This window comes from Anastrepha obliqua, chromosome 2 (assembly GCF_027943255.1).
Source record: "Anastrepha obliqua isolate idAnaObli1 chromosome 2, idAnaObli1_1.0, whole genome shotgun sequence".
NCBI classification, from domain to species: Eukaryota; Metazoa; Arthropoda; class Insecta; order Diptera; family Tephritidae; genus Anastrepha; species Anastrepha obliqua.
Genome location: NC_072893.1, coordinates 123,005,505 through 123,027,275, shown reverse-complemented (window position 1 = coordinate 123,027,275; position 21,771 = coordinate 123,005,505). Strand labels below are relative to the sequence as shown.

General features: G+C 34.8%; 1 protein-coding gene across 4 annotated transcripts in view; it reads left to right on the top strand.

The window, feature by feature from the left end:
* The first annotated feature begins 611 nt into the window (after window positions 1-611).
* The window catches only part of LOC129237176 (probable citrate synthase, mitochondrial), a 33,765-nt gene continuing 12,605 nt past the window's right edge, over window positions 612-21,771 (top strand). The window contains exons 1-2 of one of the 4 annotated variants that reach the window (XM_054871682.1): window positions 612-747; window positions 1,130-1,223. In XM_054871682.1, coding sequence (XP_054727657.1) covers window positions 1,179-1,223 — 45 coding nt within the window. In that variant the 5' untranslated portion in view covers window positions 612-747; window positions 1,130-1,178. Of the gene's footprint in view, window positions 748-768; window positions 968-1,129; window positions 1,224-21,771 lie in introns of those variants that run through there. The other 3 variants (XM_054871684.1, XM_054871683.1, XM_054871685.1) reach the window with 3 other exon arrangements.

Genomic DNA, 21,771 nt, shown 5'->3' with positions numbered 1-21,771 from the left:
TTGAATTGAATAAAAGTAATTTTCCAAACTAAATTTATGGCCTTTTTAATTGGTTACCCTTCGAGTGCCGGACCCTGTAGATACCTTTAAATAATTTAATTTAAATTATTTATTGATTTATTTTATTTTATTTAGTTATCTAGATTACTTACTTGTTTGTTTATTCATATACTTATTTATTATTAAATTCATTCATTTATTTTCATCTGCTGTTTCTTATACCTTACTTTGAAAGTTTCCCATTGTTAGTATTATAAATTTTTTTTATCAAAACCACAAAACACAGATTTATTTGAAATTAAACTTAATTTCAGCATTTTATTAATTTAATGTAAACAATTTGAGAAATCCCAATTCACAACAAAACACCCTCTACTTGTATGCCTTGTCTTAAGAAAATACTGAAGTTTTTCGCATTTAGTACTCCCGCTTCAAAGTAGCAACACTGCCCACACTGCTTTACCGACCACAATCTAAATCCGAAATTTCTCCAAATGCAAAATGTTACCAGACTGCCTTCGTTTACAACATTGCCGAGCTGGTAACAACACCGCATGTTACCATTAAAACAGCCCCCTCACTACCGCACACCCACATACTAATCTTTGGCATAACATTAGCCAGCGTAGCGAGCGGTATCAGTGAATTTAGCAAAGCCCACAGCCCGCAGTTTGTTCTTTCACCTAGTCAGTTGTCGTTTGGTCGAACCGTGTGGTCGCTCCGGTCCAACAGTTCCAACACTAGGCAGTAAGTTTAGTCAGTCAGTCAGTCAGCCACTTAGTCAGTCTGTTTGGTAAACTCAAGTGCGATTCTTGTGATTGTGCTGTGTGCGGTTGAGTGGCAGTGTAAAATCCGCTTTCCTACATACATACAAATATTCTGTTCCGAGAGCACACACAGTTGTAAGAATTGTGTTAAAGAAAAGTAAATAACAAAAAAAGATTGGAAATTTTGTGAATATAAGCGGGTGTGCAACATAGTAATTTTTTATAGTAAATCTAAAATTAATATTTGTTTAATTTTGGCCGATTAGTAAAAGTTGAAGCAAAATTAGTATTTTTCTAGTATTTGTTTGTTCGTTTTAACTGGGTTTTTTCTGATTTTTTTCTTTTTTTTCTTTAAACGAAAGAGTTAAGATTTACACGCCGCTGCTGACACATTTCAATTGAACGTGGAAAATGTCGATCTATCGTATTTCAACGCGTAAGCTGCCCGAAGCGCAGGTGAGTAATTAAAGCATGCATAAGAAATTATTAGGAACGGAAAATGAATGAGCGGGAGGGAATTGTGAAAAAATTGCAAAATTATTTAAGAAAATAAGTACGCAAAAACAGAAGTAGCAAAAGCATCAGGCCACGACGTCGGCCACGCCGCAGCAGCGTTCAAGTACAATCAAAAGTAAAATAAAAGCACATGGACAAGCATGTGCCTGTATGAATTATGTATTTCTTGTTTTTGTAGTCGGCGCCTAACTAAAGAAAAATTATATTTTAGAAGTAATAATTAGAGAAGTTGTAAATGTAGTGAAAATTAGTGCATGCGGTCAGCAGCAAAATTTGCATAACACGCTGCAAAAATGCAGCGAAATTTTAAAGACTGAGGAAGAAGCAGCACTAGGCAACCAGCAAATCGTCTTTTCATAAAAGTTAGAAGAGTACTATTTTACAGAGGAAATATTGAATGATGAGTGGTAGCGCCGAAGAGCGCTACTGCATGACGTAAGGGTAGTGGACGGCAGAGTGCGGTGCAAAAATTATTTAGCTAGCGCTATGATTTTGGTTTTCATTTTATTTGCTTTATTTTTTTCATTATTTTACCTTTTTCTTTGTATTTTACTTCTTTTAATTTTATTTTAAAATAGCGCAATTTATCTTGCATTTATTTTAATTTAATGCTATTTAATTTTGTTTCATTCATCTTACTTCGGCGCCGGCGCCGGCGTCAGCGTCGGCAGCACGAGTGTAGAAAACACCAACTCTTGCTGATCGAATTTTTGCTCTATTCAATGCTGTGAATACTATGCTGATACAATGTTGCAAAAATACATGATAAAGTAAGTGTCATGTTGTGCTAGTTTTGTGTCATTCAGCTCTCAATTCTTTTATACTTGCCTCCTTTTTTTGCAACAAAAGTAACAACATAGTTTTTTTCTGGTTTTCTGCCTTAAACGATATTTTCCCACGTACGAGTAGCCATCGCTGCCGAAGTCGACGTAACTGTTACTGTAAAGGCAGCAGAACTCTAATCGAATCATCACAGTCCACTGATTTTATATTGCTTACAATTACAATAGTAGGCTTTCTAAGCCTCATATTTGCATTAAAATTTGTACAACTGTGCAAATTGTTATATTATTTGATTATATTTCACCTGTGTTAAACAAGTAAATGAGAGCGGTAAAAGAAGTTTTGCTTCGTACATACATATGCACTCCGGGTGGCGCTCATTTGCGCGCTCTCTCACTAGCAGCGCTGCTTACTACATTTAATTATGGCCGGCAGCGAGCTAGCGGCACTTCCGCTTTTATCTACTTCATATTACTCGTTTTTACAAGTGCATTAATGGCAAATACAAACGTGTAAAGGGCGTGGGAAAATTATATATTATTATTTATTGCTGAAAATCTAGTCAGCGGAAGAGCAAATGCGCGCTTTGTAGGCATTAGTGAAAAGCCGATACTTTTGCTTTTTGGCAAACTCGTGATTAAACAGTCCAAAAAACAAACAAAAGCAAAGAATCGAACGAACGTCTAGCGCGCTCTCGTCGTCGTCGTTGGCGCTGTCGTTTGTCGTGCTGTGTTAGTCGTGAGCAGCGACGCAAAATAAGCAAGAATTTTTCTTAACATTACATAACTCTGTGTGAAAGCAAAAATATTATGCAAAGCCTAATGATGATGGAAAGATTTGTTGTTTATAATAAATCTTTTGTTTCTAGACTATGAGTATAATCGATGGAATAAAATTGGTGTAGCTATTTTTAAATACGTATTGAATTAATAATGCATTTGCCTTTTTTGTCCCACCAAAAATTCCATTATTATACAAAAATAAAAATAGTCTTTTTTCTTGTTTTTGCTACATTTAAATGTTGCCATGCCGCCCATTTTTATTTCAACTTTTTTAATTATTGTTTACATATTGTCACTTGACCAAGTTACCTCTACGGCCGCGCCTACGCTGTGCAACTCCCGCACCGCTAGCTACGTTTCCTGTCTATTAACGTTGATTATCAATAAAGCAAAGTGATAAGATCAAGCAGTACGAAGGTGTACTTTTATTTGTTTTTTCCTTTATCTTTTTCTACCTTGTGCGCTTTTGTGTTGCGTAACCGTCGTCAAACTACATACGTGTGATTTTTCTTCTAGAGCACTTATTGCTAGCTTTTTGGCTCGTGCGCAATACTGTGTTATTTTGAAAAAAAAAAAAAAATTTAATAAAATAAAATAATTCATCAAAAAAATTTCAGTTGAGTGAGGCCGTACATTTATCTTATTTGTCTTAACGATTGAACTGATTGTTGAATCCGTTGAGCCAGAATTTTAGAATAGCGAAATAAAGTGTTGTAAAGCTCTGCAAAAGTGATAGAAAGTCGATTCTACCATAACATATTTTCAGTAAAACGATGCTAATTGTTAGTTCCTCTGCATCACAGCGCATTTTTGCTCACAGTTCAGTAGCATTCTAATTGAATTATTGAAAGGCCGAAATAAAAAATGCGCCTTCCCCATAATCGCAGTTTACTGTAAGTAGTCAAGGTACAAACTCTGTTAAATCACTCTCTGGCTTAAACGAAAGTACAACCCTATCTATCTAACTTGCTTTGACTGTACGCCAGGACATCGACATAGAAAGCGCGGATTCGTTTTAACCCCATCTCAAGCCAGCAACAACTGCAAAGAGAACTTGCTGGTGGGGCATGTTATGCTAACATAGCTAACAGTAATAACTCTTAACAGTGAGATTTGAGCAAGAATTATATGCATATATATGTATGTAGTATGCATATATGCATGTGCCATGATTTCATTGACTTTTTCTCATTACTCCCCTAATCACGTGTCTCATGCATATACCCTTTTTGTTTTTGTGTATTTATTGTCATTAAAAGTTCACTGCCATTTATTGATCAACTCGGAGTAAAATGGGGAAAACCTACAGTGCACATGACGATAAGCTAAAGTCACGCGCTCTACTCCCACTGCGAGCGTCAAGTCAATAAATGCGTAACAATTTGGAGGCTCGTCCTTTGGAACGCATTAAAGGCCAAACCGTGGTGGGCGCAATAGTTATTTTCTTGTATATTTTTTTTGTTTTTGTTATAGTTGTACCTTTTTTGTTTTGCTATAGTTGTACCTTCTTTTGTTATAGCTGTACATTTTTTTTGGATTTTTCTTTACTATTGTCTTTTATTATTTTTTGCCAAGTTTTTATTCGTACGACGCCTCCTTTCACACTATTTTTTAAGCATTGGCTGCGTGAACTTTTTACTGCCATAGTTTTTTATACCATTTTTTCTACCTACTTTGTACTTTGTACCTCTTACTACAGCCATCAAATCGGTCACTTGTCATGCGCCATAAATGTACTGAAAGTGAATTAGTATAGGTTTGCTTTTTCTAGCTCGTGCCATCAGATTTGATACCACCGATGCTTGTAGTAGGAGCGTATCTATTTTTGGCCAATTATCAACAAAAGATAACTCGTTGCTTTTGACAAGCTGTCAAAGTTAGCCCATTTCTTGGCTTAAAATTGCATATTGCATGTAAAATGTCATATTTTACAATAATTATCTCAATCCCTCTCCTAGTCGTACTCTCGCTTTCTCTAAATTTTCTTTAGCTTCGCTCTCTCTCTTTCTCTCTCTTTAATGTTATATAGGAGAGAAAAAAAGTCCAAATAGCTTTTTTTCTACTTGCATCCATTCTGAGCAACTTTTCTTTTACATAATAGAAAAAATTTTCGTACAAAACTTATATTTAAAGTATGAAACACTCAAATATTTTAAATTAGTTTAATAAAGAAAAAATATTGGAAATAGGAATTTCGGTTTTGGCAGTTTTTGGACGCTGTTAGACATTGAAAATGTTATTTATAATTTTTTTACGAGTTTTTAATTGTTCTCGTTATTATCTTCCGTTTGTGTTTTTTGTTTTTTTGTTTCCTTATTGCGATTATTATTGATCTCGCATTTTACACTGTTGGCAGTCGCTGATTAGTTTAAAATTTACACTGTCATTTTACAAACGCAAAAGTAAATTATTGTCGAAACTCGAATGTGAAAAACCAACAAAAACACTGCTGCAGTTTTATTGTGTAAATACTTGCGAATATAATTCTCGTCAAAACCGAGTTTACATTAAGATAAAAAATTGCTTTCAAAATTTCAAAGGCTATCGTTGTCTAGCTATCGCTTACAAAACAACTCATTAACCTTCGAAAAGTTATTGCTGGCAGACAGAGGGAAATAAATAATGAGCAATGATGAAACATTTTAGTGTTATTGTTGTGTTGTTTTTTGTTATTTTATCTTATGTTTATTTTTTTCCGTACAACTTTGGCTTACAGTGATTTACAGGATTGCAAAGTAACTGGAAGTTTGTTAAAAATTGCTCGTAAAAACAAATAAAAGTTAAGGAATACATATGTATTGTAGAATTGAGAGAAATACATTTGAAACAAAACAAAAACACACACAAATTTGGCCAACAGCCAAGAGCACAGAGCAAGCGAAAAACAAAAATGTTGTGCTTATATCGATTTATTTTCCATTTTATTTAATATACATAATTGTATTGCATGTAATGTGTATCATGTAAAATTTTTAACTTTAAGAAAAAATATACTTTAACTTTTTTTTACTTTTAGCTTTGTATTATTTTTTTAATATAATATATATAATTTTTTTTTTTAACTTTAAGAAAAAATAAACTTTTTAACTTTTTTTTTTACTTTTAACTTTGTTTTATTTTTATTTTATTTGTATTTTTTTATCTATTATTTAATTAATTTAACTTCAATTTTTTAACCTTATTTAATTGTATTTAATTTTATTTTATTTTATTCGTGCTAGGGGCAACTGGGTCAAGGTACATTTTTAGCATCTTCTCATTGCGCTCACTCAGGTTGATCGACAGTGAAGCTTCAAACAGGCATCTGTTATGGTGATCTCTGCTATTGTGCATAACATTACATTGTTGCCCTTGAATGCTCTCTATAAACCGCATTTAAACTGCATGTTTCGGAATCAGTATGAGATACGTAGGTCTCTCTCTCTCTGTAAAACTCCACTTTAACATTTTTCGTCCATGTAATGCATAAAGTTATAAATGGGTTTAGTGGGTTAAAGTGCAAAAGCGAAAATGTTTGCTTTTCACTTGCCTACATCTTGTACAAATGTTGCGAACTTGCGCTATAACCACCCTTTTATGCCTGCGCTCTGCTTCCTTCCTGCTTACAATGCAACATCGTAGAAATTTATGGATCAATGCAAACATTGTTCTTAGCAGCAATATAGCGAGCGGGTTCGTGCTTGACTACCCGCACAGCCGCTTCTAAGTAGGCTATGGCAAACCTGCATACGAATTGCTCTCATGAATACCTTCCCCAAGCGCACTCTATATATTGCAAACCCAATTCATTTCCAATATTGCTTTTTACAAAATACCAACCTGTGAAATGGCCGTAGTCTACGAGTTACTTCATGCACTGTGTTGTTGTTAAGTGGAATATGCTGACACACAACACTTAACAGTGGTTTTAGCTGTGTAATGTATTTGTCACATACATACTTGCATACACATGCACATATGCACATACAAAGCATTTTTGAATTAAATGATTTACGAGTTAAGACGAGCAATGCCAATTATTCTATTAAAGTGACAGTATAAAAAGTACAGATTAAATAGAACAAGCGCGTGTGATGGCAAAAAAAAAAAAAATGTGTCTGCATAATTTCGTTATTATTATTAAATTTTTAAATGCATGAAATCATATGAATAAACAAGTCTGGTTCAACTAACTCCGGTAGCAACTGACAAGTGACGAAGTTGAAGCAGGAGTGTGCGTTGTACACAATTTTGGAATCAATGACTTGAACTCTCAAACTTTCTACTTCGTATAAATGATGACATTTATTATTATTTTAAAATTAGCTTATTTGAAATTATGATGACATTTATTATAAAATATTTGCATTCATATGCAATTTATTGAAGTACAAGTGCGAGTGTGCTGTTAACTGGTTTAATATACAGCAGCGTTGCCAACTATTTTGCATATGAAGTTCATTCACCTGATTTGTTTTTTAGAAGAACGAGTGTATATTTTGATGCTTTTAAGAAAAACAAAACAAAAAACAATCCGGTGTCGTGAAAAATATTGAAAAATTTAATTAAAAATTACAAAAGTTCAATAATTATGCCTTATAAAATTTCATAAAGCATTAATGAGGTAAATTCCAAGTATGAATTGCCTGTGTTGGGGGGGAAATATAATATAAAAAATTACTCAAGAAAAAATTTCACATTTTTGCATTATAAAATTAAATTTTATACTTCTTAAAGAGATCAACCGCAAACATAAGGTCGGGAATCTTTCATTTATTTATAGCAAATATGTTTTCAGCTATATAAATACCAGCAAATTAAACATTCAATTTGAGCGTGTAAAGCGCCGAAAACAAAATACAGAAAACGCAAATAATGAAATTAAATATATTATATTAATAGATATGTATTTGAAAATTTAATTGAAGTAAACTTGTATGCCTGTATGTATGTGTTTATTTATCTTTGCTCAGTTGCACATTGTAGGTAAAATTCAATTCGAATAAGAAATCTACATATCCAAATGAATATGTATGTGTACATACAGTATAATGCATACATATATAAAATATATGTATGTACATAGGTAAAATAATAAAATGAAAATTAAATAATAAACCTTTTCTGGTAAAATGCAATTTGCAATGCAAGTTTCGATACTGCCTTTGTTGCCAAAGGACAAGAGAATGCTCTCTTCTTTCTCTCTCTCTCTCCCCCTCCCTCTCTCCCCCTGTCTCTCTGCCCCACACACAGCCGAGCGCACATCTCTAAAATCATCCCTGCGCAAATTTTCTTCGTCAATCTTTTTTCGCTTGTGTTTCTTAAATTCTGTCTGTGATTTATTGATTTTTCGCAAAATACAACTTTACAAAAATAGCAACAACAAATGTTTCATAAATACCTAGCACAAAAGCAGCAACTGTTACGTAAATATGACGTATGAAATGTAGCAGAAAATACGTTTGTTTTGTGATTTTTCCTTACTGAAGAAGATAATTGAAAAATCAAAAATCAAAAATGCGAACTTCATGCCATTTAATTTTTTAAATAATAATTTTGCTGACGCATGGCAGCAAAAGTACTTGCATATGCCTGTACGCGTATGTATGCGCGTGAAAGCACACATGCTTATGCTTTTATCATGTGAAGCAGCGGTGGCATGTGGCTTTTACTTGCGTTATTTTGAGATAAAAATTAGAAGGAGTGTTTTTTTGTATTTTTTTTGTAGTCTTGCCTTGGACTTAATTTTGCTTTATTTTATGCTATTTTATTTTCTTGATGCTATTCCTTTTTTTATTATCTACTTGATTTTATTTTTCAATTTAATTTTTTTATAATATGTTAATTTATGTTAGGTTATAGTTTTTATTTAATTGAATTTTATTTAAGTTTATATAGTTTATTGTTGTTTTACTTTATTTTTAATTACATATCTAATGTTATGTTATGCTATGTTATATTTTTTTATTTAACTTACTCTTATTTTAGTTTATTTATTTTAGTGTTATTTTATTTTATATTTAGTTTTTTATGTAATGTGTGTTATTTTACTTTATTTTTTATGTTATGTTATGCTATGCTATGCTGTGCTATGTTATGTTATATTTATTATTTAATTTTAGTTTACTTAACTTTATTTTAGTTCATTTAGCGTTGCTTTATTTTATTTTTGATTTTTTATGTTATGTTAAGGTATGTTATGTAAAATTTGTTTATTTAATTTTATTATATTTTAGTTTATTAACTTAGCGTTGTTCTACTTGATTTTTGATTTTTTTTTTTTGTTATGCTATATTATGTTATGCTATGTTTTTTTTTGTTACATTTCTTATGTCATTTTAATCAATTCTTAATTCTATTTTATTTTCATGTATGTTTCATTTTAATTCATTGATTTTATTTACATTTTTTTTGTTGCGTTCGTTATGTCATGTTGTATTTATTATTTAATTTTAGTTCACTTAACTTTATTTTAGTTAATTTAGCGTTGTCTAATTTTATTATTGATTTTTAATTTTTTATGTTACGTTATGTTATGTTATGCTATGTTATTTTACATTTTTCATTCAATTTTATTTTATTTTAGTTTATTTAACTTAGCGTTGTTCTACTTTATTTTTGATTTTTTATGTTGTGTTATGTTATGTTATACTATGTTATTTCTTAGTTACATTTTTTATGCTATTTTAATTTATTCTTAATTTTATTTTATTTTCATTTATGTTTTATTTTAATTCACTTGATTTTATTTACATTTTTGGTTATGTTTGCTATGCTATGTTATGTTATATATATTTTTTTTCTTATTTAATGTTATATAGTTTTATTTTTAATTTTTAATGTTGCATATGTTATGTTTTTATGCTATTTTGTGGTGGATTATGTACTATTATTTTTTAATTTTATTTCATTTAGAGTTATTTTATTTTATTTGAAATATTTTATGTTATACCATGTAAAATGTTTTAGCATACGTTTGTCATGTTATGTAATATTTTCAATTTTATTTTAATTTAATGTTATTTTTATTTTTCATGTTGTGTTATGCTATGTCATGTTATTTTTCTTATATTTCTCATGTTAGTTTAATTTAATAATTTTTTTTATTTTCCAATTTAGTCAATTTTTATTTCTTTTTTTTTTGTAATTTATGTTTAAGTTCTTATATTGTGTTACGATGTATTATGATGCGGTATCTTTTATTTAATTTTATTTTATTCTATTTTATTTTCAGCTAATTTTTTGTTATTTTATGTTATACCATTTTTTCTTATGTTTCTTATGTTAGATTAATTTAATAAATTTTTTATTTTTATTTTCTGATTGAGTCAATGTTTTTTTTTTTTATATTTATGTTTAAGTTCTTATGTTATGTTACTATATTTTTTGTTACAGTTTATTTTAATTTATTTTATCTGATTTGATTTTATTTCCAGCTAATTTTTTTTATGTTATATTATGTTACTTTATGTTATGTTGTGCTCTGCTATGTTACATTATGTAATATTATGTTCTTCCTTTCACCCATTTTATTTTCTACTCTCTAATACCTTGACATTCGTGTGATGAACGCATGCAGCGTTGCCAAAATATAATAAATAGCATGCGATTATTTACTCAGGCACGAAATGTCAATTAGTTTATTCTTTATCGTCGTGCAGTTAAAGCAAGCGGATTAAATAGTTGCTTAGAAAATCCATATTTGCACGTCAGCGTGCAACTCTAAATTACTGAGTTACAAAAACATTTATTTTAACATGAATTTCCAAGCTCATTCAAATTAGTAAAATTAAGCAACCTCTTCTGAAGTATTCAAACAAAAGTAAAAAATAAAATTAGCGTCTGGCACTTAAAAACATCTGGCGCTGCTTCCCTTCACACATAGCAGCTGTCAAGCGACAAAGTACTCGAACTATACTATGTAAAATAATAATAAGAGGCTCATGCATTCTGAGTGGCCATAAAATTACATTTTACAAATTACAAAAAAAGCAGAACTCTGCTCATTCCAAGTAATGCGTGCTTCTATTTACGTTCAAGTTTATTACGCTGCGATTAGATAAAATGTATTAGAAATGTTTTATTTTTCCCCCATTTCAATGACGTCAATATGCAGAAAACTTAATTATCTTGCTACGGTGCAAACTTCAAGTGACTTAGTTAAGATAGATTTACATTTGTATGGGCATGCATGGGTACATACATATACATACACACGTGCTTGTCAGTTGATCAGCCGCATTCAATCAAAAGGACTTGCTGCGTATTGGAATGGCGCATATTTGCGTATATTTGAGTACTTTTTCGCTGCAAAATTTAGTGATTTATTTTATTTATTTTTTTTTTTACTAATGAGGCAGGTATGTTGCTGTTTATTTGTTATTTATACTTTTGACTTCTTTTTAAATGGCTTTAGATATTGAAGAGTTGTTCAAATAACGGTTATTTGTAATAGTTTAAATGAATTGAAATAAATGTCGATATGTACAGCTTGAGTAAAAAGTTTGCATGGAGGCTAAAAGTCAACTTTTGATAAGAAGAGCAATGTTTCGTTCCTTCGGCAGTCGGTTCTACGTGCCCGGAACTACCTGTCACCTCAGCAGCATTCCTCAGCATTCCTACATGCATAGGGAATGTTTATGCTGCTACAACAACAGGAAGAATAGAGTTTCTTGCAACCACTTCCCACCTTTCCCTGCAGCAAGCTGCTTTGTTGGTTAATTCAGTGAAGCCTTGAAATCCGGCTATATCTTGACTACGTACGAGTATATCCTAAAAAAACTAGTAATCCCAAAATATCGTAAACTGTTTCTGTGTTTTTCTCTTCTTAATCTCAACAGTCACACTGCCAAATAATACGCTCTGCGCATGATAACCTTGTGGCCACAAATTGATGGTCCCCTAGGTATTCTCAGAGTCAGGGTCTTGAGGCTAGTCCACGTTCTAGTGCAAGTAGTGAAATACGCGTTTTTCTATACAAAATATATGCGAAATTTCAGCGCCATTAAATGTTGAACGGTTTTAAAAATACCTGCCTGTGATTTTTTATTCAACTTTTTCAAGTAATAAATAATCAATATTCCTAAGCAACGACAGATCGGTATTCCCACTATTTAGGACTGGTAGCGGCAGGCTATTCATCTACCCTGCCAGAAAGCAAGATATATTAACGAATCCAACGCAAGACTGAGTCTTGTCGAGGCCCTATGCTTCCGAGTGAAGTGAACAGGAAAAAAAAAATTCAATACTTCGACCACCCTAATGTTATAGTCACTTGTAGTAAGTGGCAAAAATGCAGGGCATATGCATTAATACAGCATTTGTATGCACATAAAATTATTACCGCCGAATCGATAGCAAAAATATCAGGTGATATGTTGGCCTAAAGTTGATGCGCAAAATTGCACTGATAAAAGCATTTAGTTGAAACCACCTGCATACAGTCACTTGCACCTCCCAATCATACACATGCATATACACACAAACATATAACTATGCACTCGTGCCGTTGGCATTCACAAGGCAAAAAATGTACATCTTGTCACCGTCACATGACGATGATAATGAAAATGATCTACAAGCTTAGGACTGATTTATTGTATTTTAGCGAAAATTCCATACTGAATTTACAACTCATATTTGAACAGATGTTAAACACATACATACATACATATATGTATTTATGAATTTGTATTTGTGTACATTATTTTTCTAAAATATTAGGCGTACACTATCTGACACTAAATTAAGTGATAAGACGACTCTGAATTTAATTTTGAATCATGATTTTTGCCATGCAGCCATTTTTCCATATTAACCATGGCATTCGTATCTTCACGCTTATCAGTTGTCGTTAAAAATTCAATTTGCGCATTTTCAATGCCTTTTCTGTGAAATTGATTAGCTTGAATTAACGTATGCCAATCTAATCAAATGAGTATTTGAAACCCCCATTAGCTGGTGGACGCCGTAGTCGAGCATACCTACTTCGCAGAGGGCTGAAACATTAATGTCACCCCTCGGTGGGCAAAAGCAGAATTATGAGCTTTTTTTTTTAATTTTTAGAAGATAAGTAAGTTGCACACTACAAACTAAAGAAATTACATAAGGACTAGTTCGGTAGGTTCGGTTAAGCTAAGCGTGTGAACGACTGTCAGTATCTCTTGTCGCCGTCTACTCATGGTTCCTCAGAAAAGTTGAAAAAAAAACAAGGAAAGTATCCGAATCTTAGGCTAATCCAAAAAAGAGCTAGCGACGAGAAAATATCGAGATGATTTCACCTTATTGCCTTTCAGATAAACTTGAAATGGAGTTGAGTCAATTTTCACAGCAAGCACTTCTATCGGGCAATGCCAAATAAGAGGTTACTCCCTTACTGGAAGTTGCGTTTTATTCAGCCTGCTAAGCTTTCTTGATTGTCACCCAGCAACCCCTGACCGGTAGCTGACTTAAAATGCAATCAAATCAAGAGCTGGCTGCAATCTGCGCAAGGCTTCTCCAAACTCTCTTTACTCGTAAAAATCACTACGCATTGGCCCATTCATCAATCGTACATTCAAGTATATGCCAATATTGTGAAATTGGAGGCGCGCTTTTTAAGTAGTATCAAGAACGAAGTTGCGCCAATGTCACGTGGAACTAATAAGCAACTCGAGCGTATCGCCTGCCCTGAGTTTTGGCTTTTGATTAGCGATAGCGGCACAGTCGGCAGATAATGATTATCGCCTGACGCTTATCACTTAAAGGGCTTTGTCTAACGCACGTTGGTACCGTTAGTACGAAAAAAGGATGTGTGTGCATTTGTGGTTTATTATCAATAAGCGCAGAAGGGACATCCTCTGCAATTTCCAGTAGACGGTTCGACTTCATGCTGATAGCAGTTAGCTGATTACTGACATAGTGGCGCTGCATAGCAACTGTTTAGGGAGCTTTTAGCGAGCTTAAAGTGTGAATGTATGTGAGTTGGGGTATTAGAGTTCGAGCACCGAACAGAATAGCCCTTACAACTTCAGTAATTTTATATCCTTCGACGAAAAGATGTGAGAGGTGTAGAAATTTATTTTATGTATATATTTTTTGGTCGAACGATCACTTTGGTTACTGTTCAGTTAGTAACTTGAAACCTCACTTTCGACTTCTCTGCCCAGCACTTCAACTGCACTTTAAATATACATAGAGATGTTTGAAGATTTAATGCGTTTTTCTACTTCAGTGTACTGAGCAATGTCTGTATGGGAATTGTGTTGCATATAATTACTTGTAATTTGCATTTGACACTTTGGTCACAGTGCTTACTTCTGGTTTTGCTCATTACGCGCTTCAGTAGTGCCACAAAAAAAATAAGTGGAAACCGCAATGAATATCGTTGCACATTAGCTCGTTAGAATATGCATTTTAAAAGTGCAAAAGATTTATATTGAGTGTATGGAAAACTTTTTACATACCCCACAGTAAAAAAATGGGGCATACCTTTAAACTACTAGTTTTGTACTACATATTTTATAGGTTAGGTTAGGTTAGGTTTGGGTCACATATTTATCCCCAAGGGGACACAGTGGGTGAATAGAATTGGTCCTTTATGGATGCCGTTCTGGGCCCTACCGAAGTAATATAGAAAGCAGTTCCGAGAAAGATGTCTCCTCAAAAGGAGAGGAGGGATCGTTTTAGTGGCCAAACCACACGAGGCAGTAGACGACGGTCGCTGTAAGTGCGAAGGCATTTTGAACCCTACCTCACCCACCACAAAAAAGGGGAGACAGTTTAGTGAGGAAACCGTTTATTGTCATGCCATAAGAAACACAATAAGTGAGATAGCACAAAAAAGAAAGAAACATAAAAGTATTGAAATGAAGATTATGTGCACAGCACAAGGCGAATCTATTAAAGTTGGTATCGGTAAATCAGCTGATTTGTTTCTTTTTTCTTTCGCCGTGCCCATGTGCCTGTCAGCCCAGAATGAAACAAGGCGAATTCATTATTTCTTTTCCACTTTGCCAATACTTTTCTTTGACAATCAAACGTACAAAACATTGTTGTTGTTCTAGTGCCAACACCTTTAATGAATGCGCCTTGGCACAGTGGATAGAAAAAACCGCCGATTGTTGATAATAAAGTTTCACGCGCGAATGAGAGTGCGAATTTGTCTGTAGCTAAGGAATAAATGCCGAAATGCCTCCACTTTGTTCGTCATACTCCATACAGCTACTGCAGAAGAGATGCGAAAGCCTCATGAAGTCTCATCGCATGAGCTCCCAACGCTTCTTGGTCGATTAAGATGCCTATCACTAACGCCTGCCGCGCGACGCTAATAGTACTCTAGTAGTACCAAAAGTTGAATCGACCACTCCTGAACCACCTCTGGCTAGAAGAACTCCACAACACAGCAAGTTCACGCCTTCTGCTCGCTGCGCTGACTTCAAAACCTTCAGCTCAAAAGCATATCACAGGTAGCGGAGAGAGCACCTCAAGGCCACGGCGAAAAGCATACAGAGGCGGCGAACCAGTACCCCCTGTTCTCAGTGCATTTAACAGAATCTTCTGTTTTGCTGACGCAATAATATATTTGAATACAATTTATTTTTGTATTGTTTTTCATTTTTATTGCTAATTACGAACGTATTTTCTCTGCAAGGCTCTTTTGTTGTTTTGTTTACCAATTGTCACGTTACAGAAAAAAGTACTCAAACGTTTTATTTATTTATTTACGAGTATTTATTTGAATTTTTAGTCAAAAAACTGAAATGTTCTTACTGACTATTGCCCTAGTGCTAATATAAATAATTTATTAAAAGAGTAACAAATAAGACAATCTTAAACTAAAATAAACTTAACTAAAACGAATACAATTATGAGTATATTGGCGAATTAAATAATATAACAAAGAAGAGAAGTGATTTTTAGTTATTGTAAAATTTAACCATATGGAGTTCGAGATCTCGTTAAATTCGCGCAGAGTCCGCACAGGTGCATTGGATTCAAAATTCGTTTTGAATATCTTGAGATAAAAAGGGTAAAAGCTTCGTAAAGTTCTCGCCGGCGTAAGAAAGTCGATGTCACCTTGAATTAAATTAAAGAAAAGCGACAAAAATTATAATCAAAATCACAGTGGACACTCTGAGCACGTCCAATTTCGGACTTAGTGCGAATGCCCCCCATAATCTGAAAATAAATTTTCAAATCTTTAAACAAGCTTCCTCCATGACATTTTGTTGTTGAGGGAATCGTCCTTCCGAAAATTTTAAAAAGGGTGAATCTTTTACACATTAGCTGGCCAAAGCGTGGGATTTAAAACTTGATCTAAAGCAGATGGCGCAACCCGAGCTTAAAATTAATTCTCCTTAAAGAGCTAACTGCTGTAACTTTCTTAGTTAGGCTAAAGCAGGGAATAAGCGACTTAAAAATTTTAGTGTTTTTAACAACATAGTCAATAATATCTTCAGCAGAAACCGTAGGCTTAAAAAAGGTTATACATTTGTTTATTGCTACAACATACAGTTCAGTGCTACAGTTAACACCTCATACCACATCCGATGACTTATTTTGCTTTTAAGCCATTTTACCAGTCACAGTAGTCCACTGTGCAGGGGGCTGCGAAGCAGTGTTTGCACCAATAGTGCGTGTCTTGTTTGCAGCAGCAGCAGCAGCGCACGATCGCGAGTTGACATCGGCAAAAATATGAGAGGAGTTAGCGTTAACTCCTACCGCAGCGGATGCAGCAGAATAGTCAGCAGAAACTTTATCACTTACAGGAGTAACAGCAGCAGAGGCAGAATGAGAGAGAGGCATCATCAGGTAATCGATGAGAGGAATTGGCATTGACTCCCACAGCAGAAGATGGAGCGAGAAGTACAGGATAATCAGCAATAACATGTGGAGATGACGTTTGGCTATCAGCAAAGAGCGAGGTTTTTTTTGTTTTGCCGAATTTCTTTTTTGCTAAAATTCGCATTATGCACACAAGTGCATGTATTTTCGCGAAGTGAGCGCTAATTACAACAGTGAGCGCACATAAGGCTGAGGTCATTTCGTCGCAGGGAAAGTTAGACTCAGCAACAATCTAAACCCAGCTTGCATTGCCTTCGTATTGGTTGAGAGTTGAATATTATCATCTCGCAACTCATTAACAATAACAGTAATAAGCGGAAGTTTTGGGATACAATACTCGTATGCTGATGATTTCAAAATTTACGAGTATATTCGTCTAATACGCATTTTGGGTGCTTGCGTTAAATGTAAAAATAATTTTTATTAGAAAACAAATATTTTTTATTAAAAATCAAATTTTTTTAATAAAAAAAAAATACTTTTTATTAAAAACAAATATTTTTTTAAACAAAATGTTGTTTTTAAACAAATATTTTTTCTAAACACACAATTTTTTTTTTTAAACAAATATTTTTTGTAAAGAAAACAAATTTTTTTTTTTTAACAAAAATTTTTTTTGCACACACCTCTAATTGGTCAATGCGCAAACTGGTACAAAACTAGTTACTTTCGAACTAGTATGACTTTTGTCACTAGTATGACTTCACGCTGCAGGGTTACTTTACATATTTACATAAATATGTAAATATATCAAATAGTATGTACATATATTTGTTCATGTGAAAATTACCGAAGCACGCATAGCTGTATCGACTTTTATTTACACAAATACACACGCATACATACACATATTATTAACTAAACAAAAATCTGTAGTTAAACTTTGTTACCTGAGTACCGACAAAAGCACTCGTCTTACATTAACTAACCGACTGAGACCGCTACAAAACAAAAACAAAAAATGCACATAAGCATACAGGATTGCCATGTAAATAAACTTTCATGTCTCCAGTTCATCAAATACGAAAACTTTGCGCATTGACGCATCGAACGCGAGCTTGTAAGTATATGCAATCGTATCGTCACGCCACAATCACTAATAATACGAGTACTGGGAAAATAAACTCCGACTGATCTTTGGCGACCGTCAAGTGTCGCGATGCCCAAAAATAGACATATACATAAACATCTATGTAGGCTGCTATCAGTATCATCTGGAATTTTTCGATTCACCAATCAGCTGATTGCGCTCGATTTAACGCAAACCCACAATGAGGTATGAGCTATTAGTGCTGTCCAGTATCCATATGTGATGCAAATGTACATGTGTATGTATGTATGTATGTATGTATGAGTATAAGTATACTCGCCATTTACCACTTGCCTTCATCCCAGCTTTTTATGGTAATTTATGCGAATGCAAATGTTTGCGGAAATACAAGAAATTTGCGGATTTTTTCGCGGCAACAATTTGTGTTGATTGAAGGTGTCTGATGCGGCAAAAATGCAATTTATTGTACTCTGGTATATTTGCTGCATTGTGGATATCAGTCATAGTATTGTAGGAATGTTTGACTGATGTTAGTTCTCATGTTTCTGAGCTTTGTCTTGCCCTTATCGGCGGCAGCTCAATAGAAATTTAAGTAGTTGTAGATTTCTTCATATTTTATGAATTTTTGAATTTTTAGTGGTTTTCAATAGGGCTGTAACAACACTTTAGCAAAGCTCAATCAGAGAAGCTCCCACTCTTGAAATCACGACGAAAAAGCTATACTTTTAGAGTAAATTTTGTATGCGAAAATGAGCTTGTCCTTCCATTATTTGCCTAGTCATCTTCATAATAATTGTTTCCTTGAAACCCCAGCGGGGCAAGACAACACATACACACCATCTCCTCCGTTTACTGGATAACCCCTTCACTTGTTTCCAGCTTAGCCCGAGTTGAGACTTCTCACGATCCAGTTCTTATTCAGGTTTCCCTTGGGCTGTCAGTTGCTCTTCCTCTCGCTGTGAGTGGGCTTCATTCTACTGCCTTCTTCGCTATATTACCGTCTTCTTTACGTAAAGTGTGACCAATCCACTTCCATTTCAGGCTTCTAATCCAAAATGTCTATCGGCTCCATGTTTGCTTTTTCGTTCGTGGCAACTTTGCTGCAGACGTAAAAAAAAATTCTTCTCTAGATAGGCTTACCTATCTCCATAAGATGAGTGGGTGATCTTATTTGCCAGACCTTCGTCTTGTGACAATTGATTTTAAGACCGGCAGACGTAGATTCCCTATGAAGCGCGTAACACATTTCCTTAAGAGTTGTAGCGCGCTAGTCGTCGTCCATTAAAGACCGCAGTTGTGAAGGGGGCCTAAGGCTGTTTCGAGGATCTCTCCTATTACTAAGAGGAATAACACGGGCGATAGAATATATCACTGGCGAACGCCGCTTCGAACTTCGTAGTAGTAGATGGAGTGGAACAGACGGTAACGGTTTAACTTAAGAGTTACCAAAAAGGTACTGTCTATATGGGAAGCCTGGATCTCCCACTGGATCGCCAAAATAATGATATGAACTTGCAACACGAAAACAACCAACTTTATTTGATCAATCCCATGGAAGGGATGTAAAATATTGGTTACAGTACTGATGGAACATTGTCGCACTCCATACCACGCAGCTAAAATGGGTTTGGTCCAGAATGAGGGGTGCAATTCATGCGAAGAAGAAAGGAGCACGTGAAAACTTCTGGCAGGTGTGATTGTTCTTATACTTTCCGGGCCATGTGTTGCCGCTGGAACCGGACAAACACTTCCAAAAAATTGAAAAAAAATGTACTTGGAATGTCAGTCCTTATAATAAATCTATAAATACGGGTCGCTCGGTTAACAGGTTCACTTGCGTGGCACCGTCTTGCAAACTTCTTTGCCTTAAATGGAAATAAAACACGCGAAAATGTCTTTTAAGCCCTTAAAATATAGTTTATTTGACATTCCACTTCGATCGATCTTCTACTATAGCTTGCCAGTTTGTGATTCGCAATTTCCGCAGGTCAGGCTGTGACCTCATCAGTCCAGCATTTATGCGTCTCTCGTCTTCTGCCTCCAGTCTGTGGACGCCACACTGGCATCTCGCCCATAACCATTTTTTTTTTACTTTTAATGAAACTTATCGCATTTTCATAACGTATCAATGTAGCAATCTCGTCATCATATCTCAAGGATGATAGATTACCAGGTTTGCTCTTTAACTATGGTGAAAAAGGAAATTGTGAAGAGAACTTTGGCTGCCATCTCACTTGGGGATTCGGCAGCCGAACTCTGCACGACCATTTCACACATATTCATCTGAACTCGTCCAATCAGCCGTTGTTCAGACGACAACGAAGTGTTATTGGCTGATTTTTTTCGTATATCACCAACACAGCCTCAGTTTTTTTTGTAAATACACCCCAAGTGAGATAGCTGATCAGCTGATTTGATCAAATTCACTCAGACCGAATAGCGATCTGTTAGAGAGCTCACCTTTAAAATCTTTTCACTATGATTATATGGACGCAAGGAGACCAAATATTTTTCGTAGTGCCTTTCTTTCAAAACTCAGTATTTGGACGGTGTCTGTTGCTTTAAGTCTCCATAACTCGCTGCTGTATGCCAGTTTGGGTCTCACTAGCGTTTTATATATTTTCATGTTTTGAGCTCTTGATAGTAATCGACATTTGGATAGCTTTAAGTGAGCGAAGAAATCTTTATTTGCCACGTTCACTCGCTCGTTTATTGTTACAGATAGGTTAGTATTTTTTTTTTTTAATATCCGGGTGCTGGTGCCGCTCATGCATCAGTGCTGGTAGTCGCGCTATGATGTTCTTTGTCGCTACTCTACTTACTAAATAAGAGAGGAGGCCACAAAAAAACTCTGGGCCATAAAGCGTGACTGAATTCGAAGTGATGTTTCAGTAACGGCTTGTCAATTATTATTGTAAATTTAATCAAATGGGACCACAGAAAACAATGTTGCCAATTTGAAGCTTTCCTCCTCTGGAAAAACCCTCTTCATAATACAACTTTTAAGTATATTAAATAAGTGAAACTCCGCGTTATCTGGTTCAAAAATTGCTCGCTATAAACTCAAAGTAAAGCACATCTCGTCTGTACTCAAACAAAGTAAGGTAGGTAGGTAGGTTAGATGGCAAGAGTACCCCAGGTACACCACAAGTAGCACTTACGTGCCGTTTTGATACCATAATGTGGACCACTACCTGTAAAAAAAAAATTTAGGGAAGAGAAAACCGTCTACAGTCATCCAGTGCTGTTGATGTAGTGGAAGAGAAAAAAGGGATCTAAGCTGGAGAATTTCTTCAAGTCATCCCCAAAGGGCACGCTAGGGCAAGCGCCTAGCCGCCAGAGCCGGACATTTGTTCAACAGTCTCTTTCTCTGCAGGATCCCCACAGCTTCTGCAATAGGAATTGTACGGAATTCCAAGCTTTTCCGCATGAGTACCGATCACCCAGTGACCAGTGATTACCGCAATGAGTTTGGAAATTAAATGTCGAGGTATTCCCATCACCTTAAGCGTTCTGTTTATATCGTATTGAGGCCATAGTGTTTTCGAAATAGCACACGTCTTGCGTATTTTTCGAGAGAAATTGTGTAGTTTCTCTTTAACATCGGTCAAGGGGACACCGATGCCAGAGAAGGGGACAACTGAAACCGGTTCTATCGACCCCTTCCTGGCAAGCTCATCGGCAATTACATTTCCCTCTATATTCATGTGCCCAGGAACCAAGATAGGAGAAATGTTTCCTGCACGTTCGAGACATTTGAGTTCCTCCTTACAGTAGTTTACCAGAAGAGAGCTGCAATACGGCGACCACAGGGCCTTGATCGTATTCTGACTATCTCGCTCTCAACAGCGATCCCGAAGCATTTTGCATGCTTGCAGGATCGCGAAGATCTCTGCTTGAAAAACGCTGCTCGTTTCCGGCTTTCAATTTCCAAAGCAGTAACTGAGGATGAGTTATTATTAGATGAACAAGATGACATTCATACCAATTTAATCACAGTTTAAAAATATGCACGAGTATTAATCTCGCCACTCGCCACTCGCTGCCTTTCATTTCTCTGTGTGCCTTT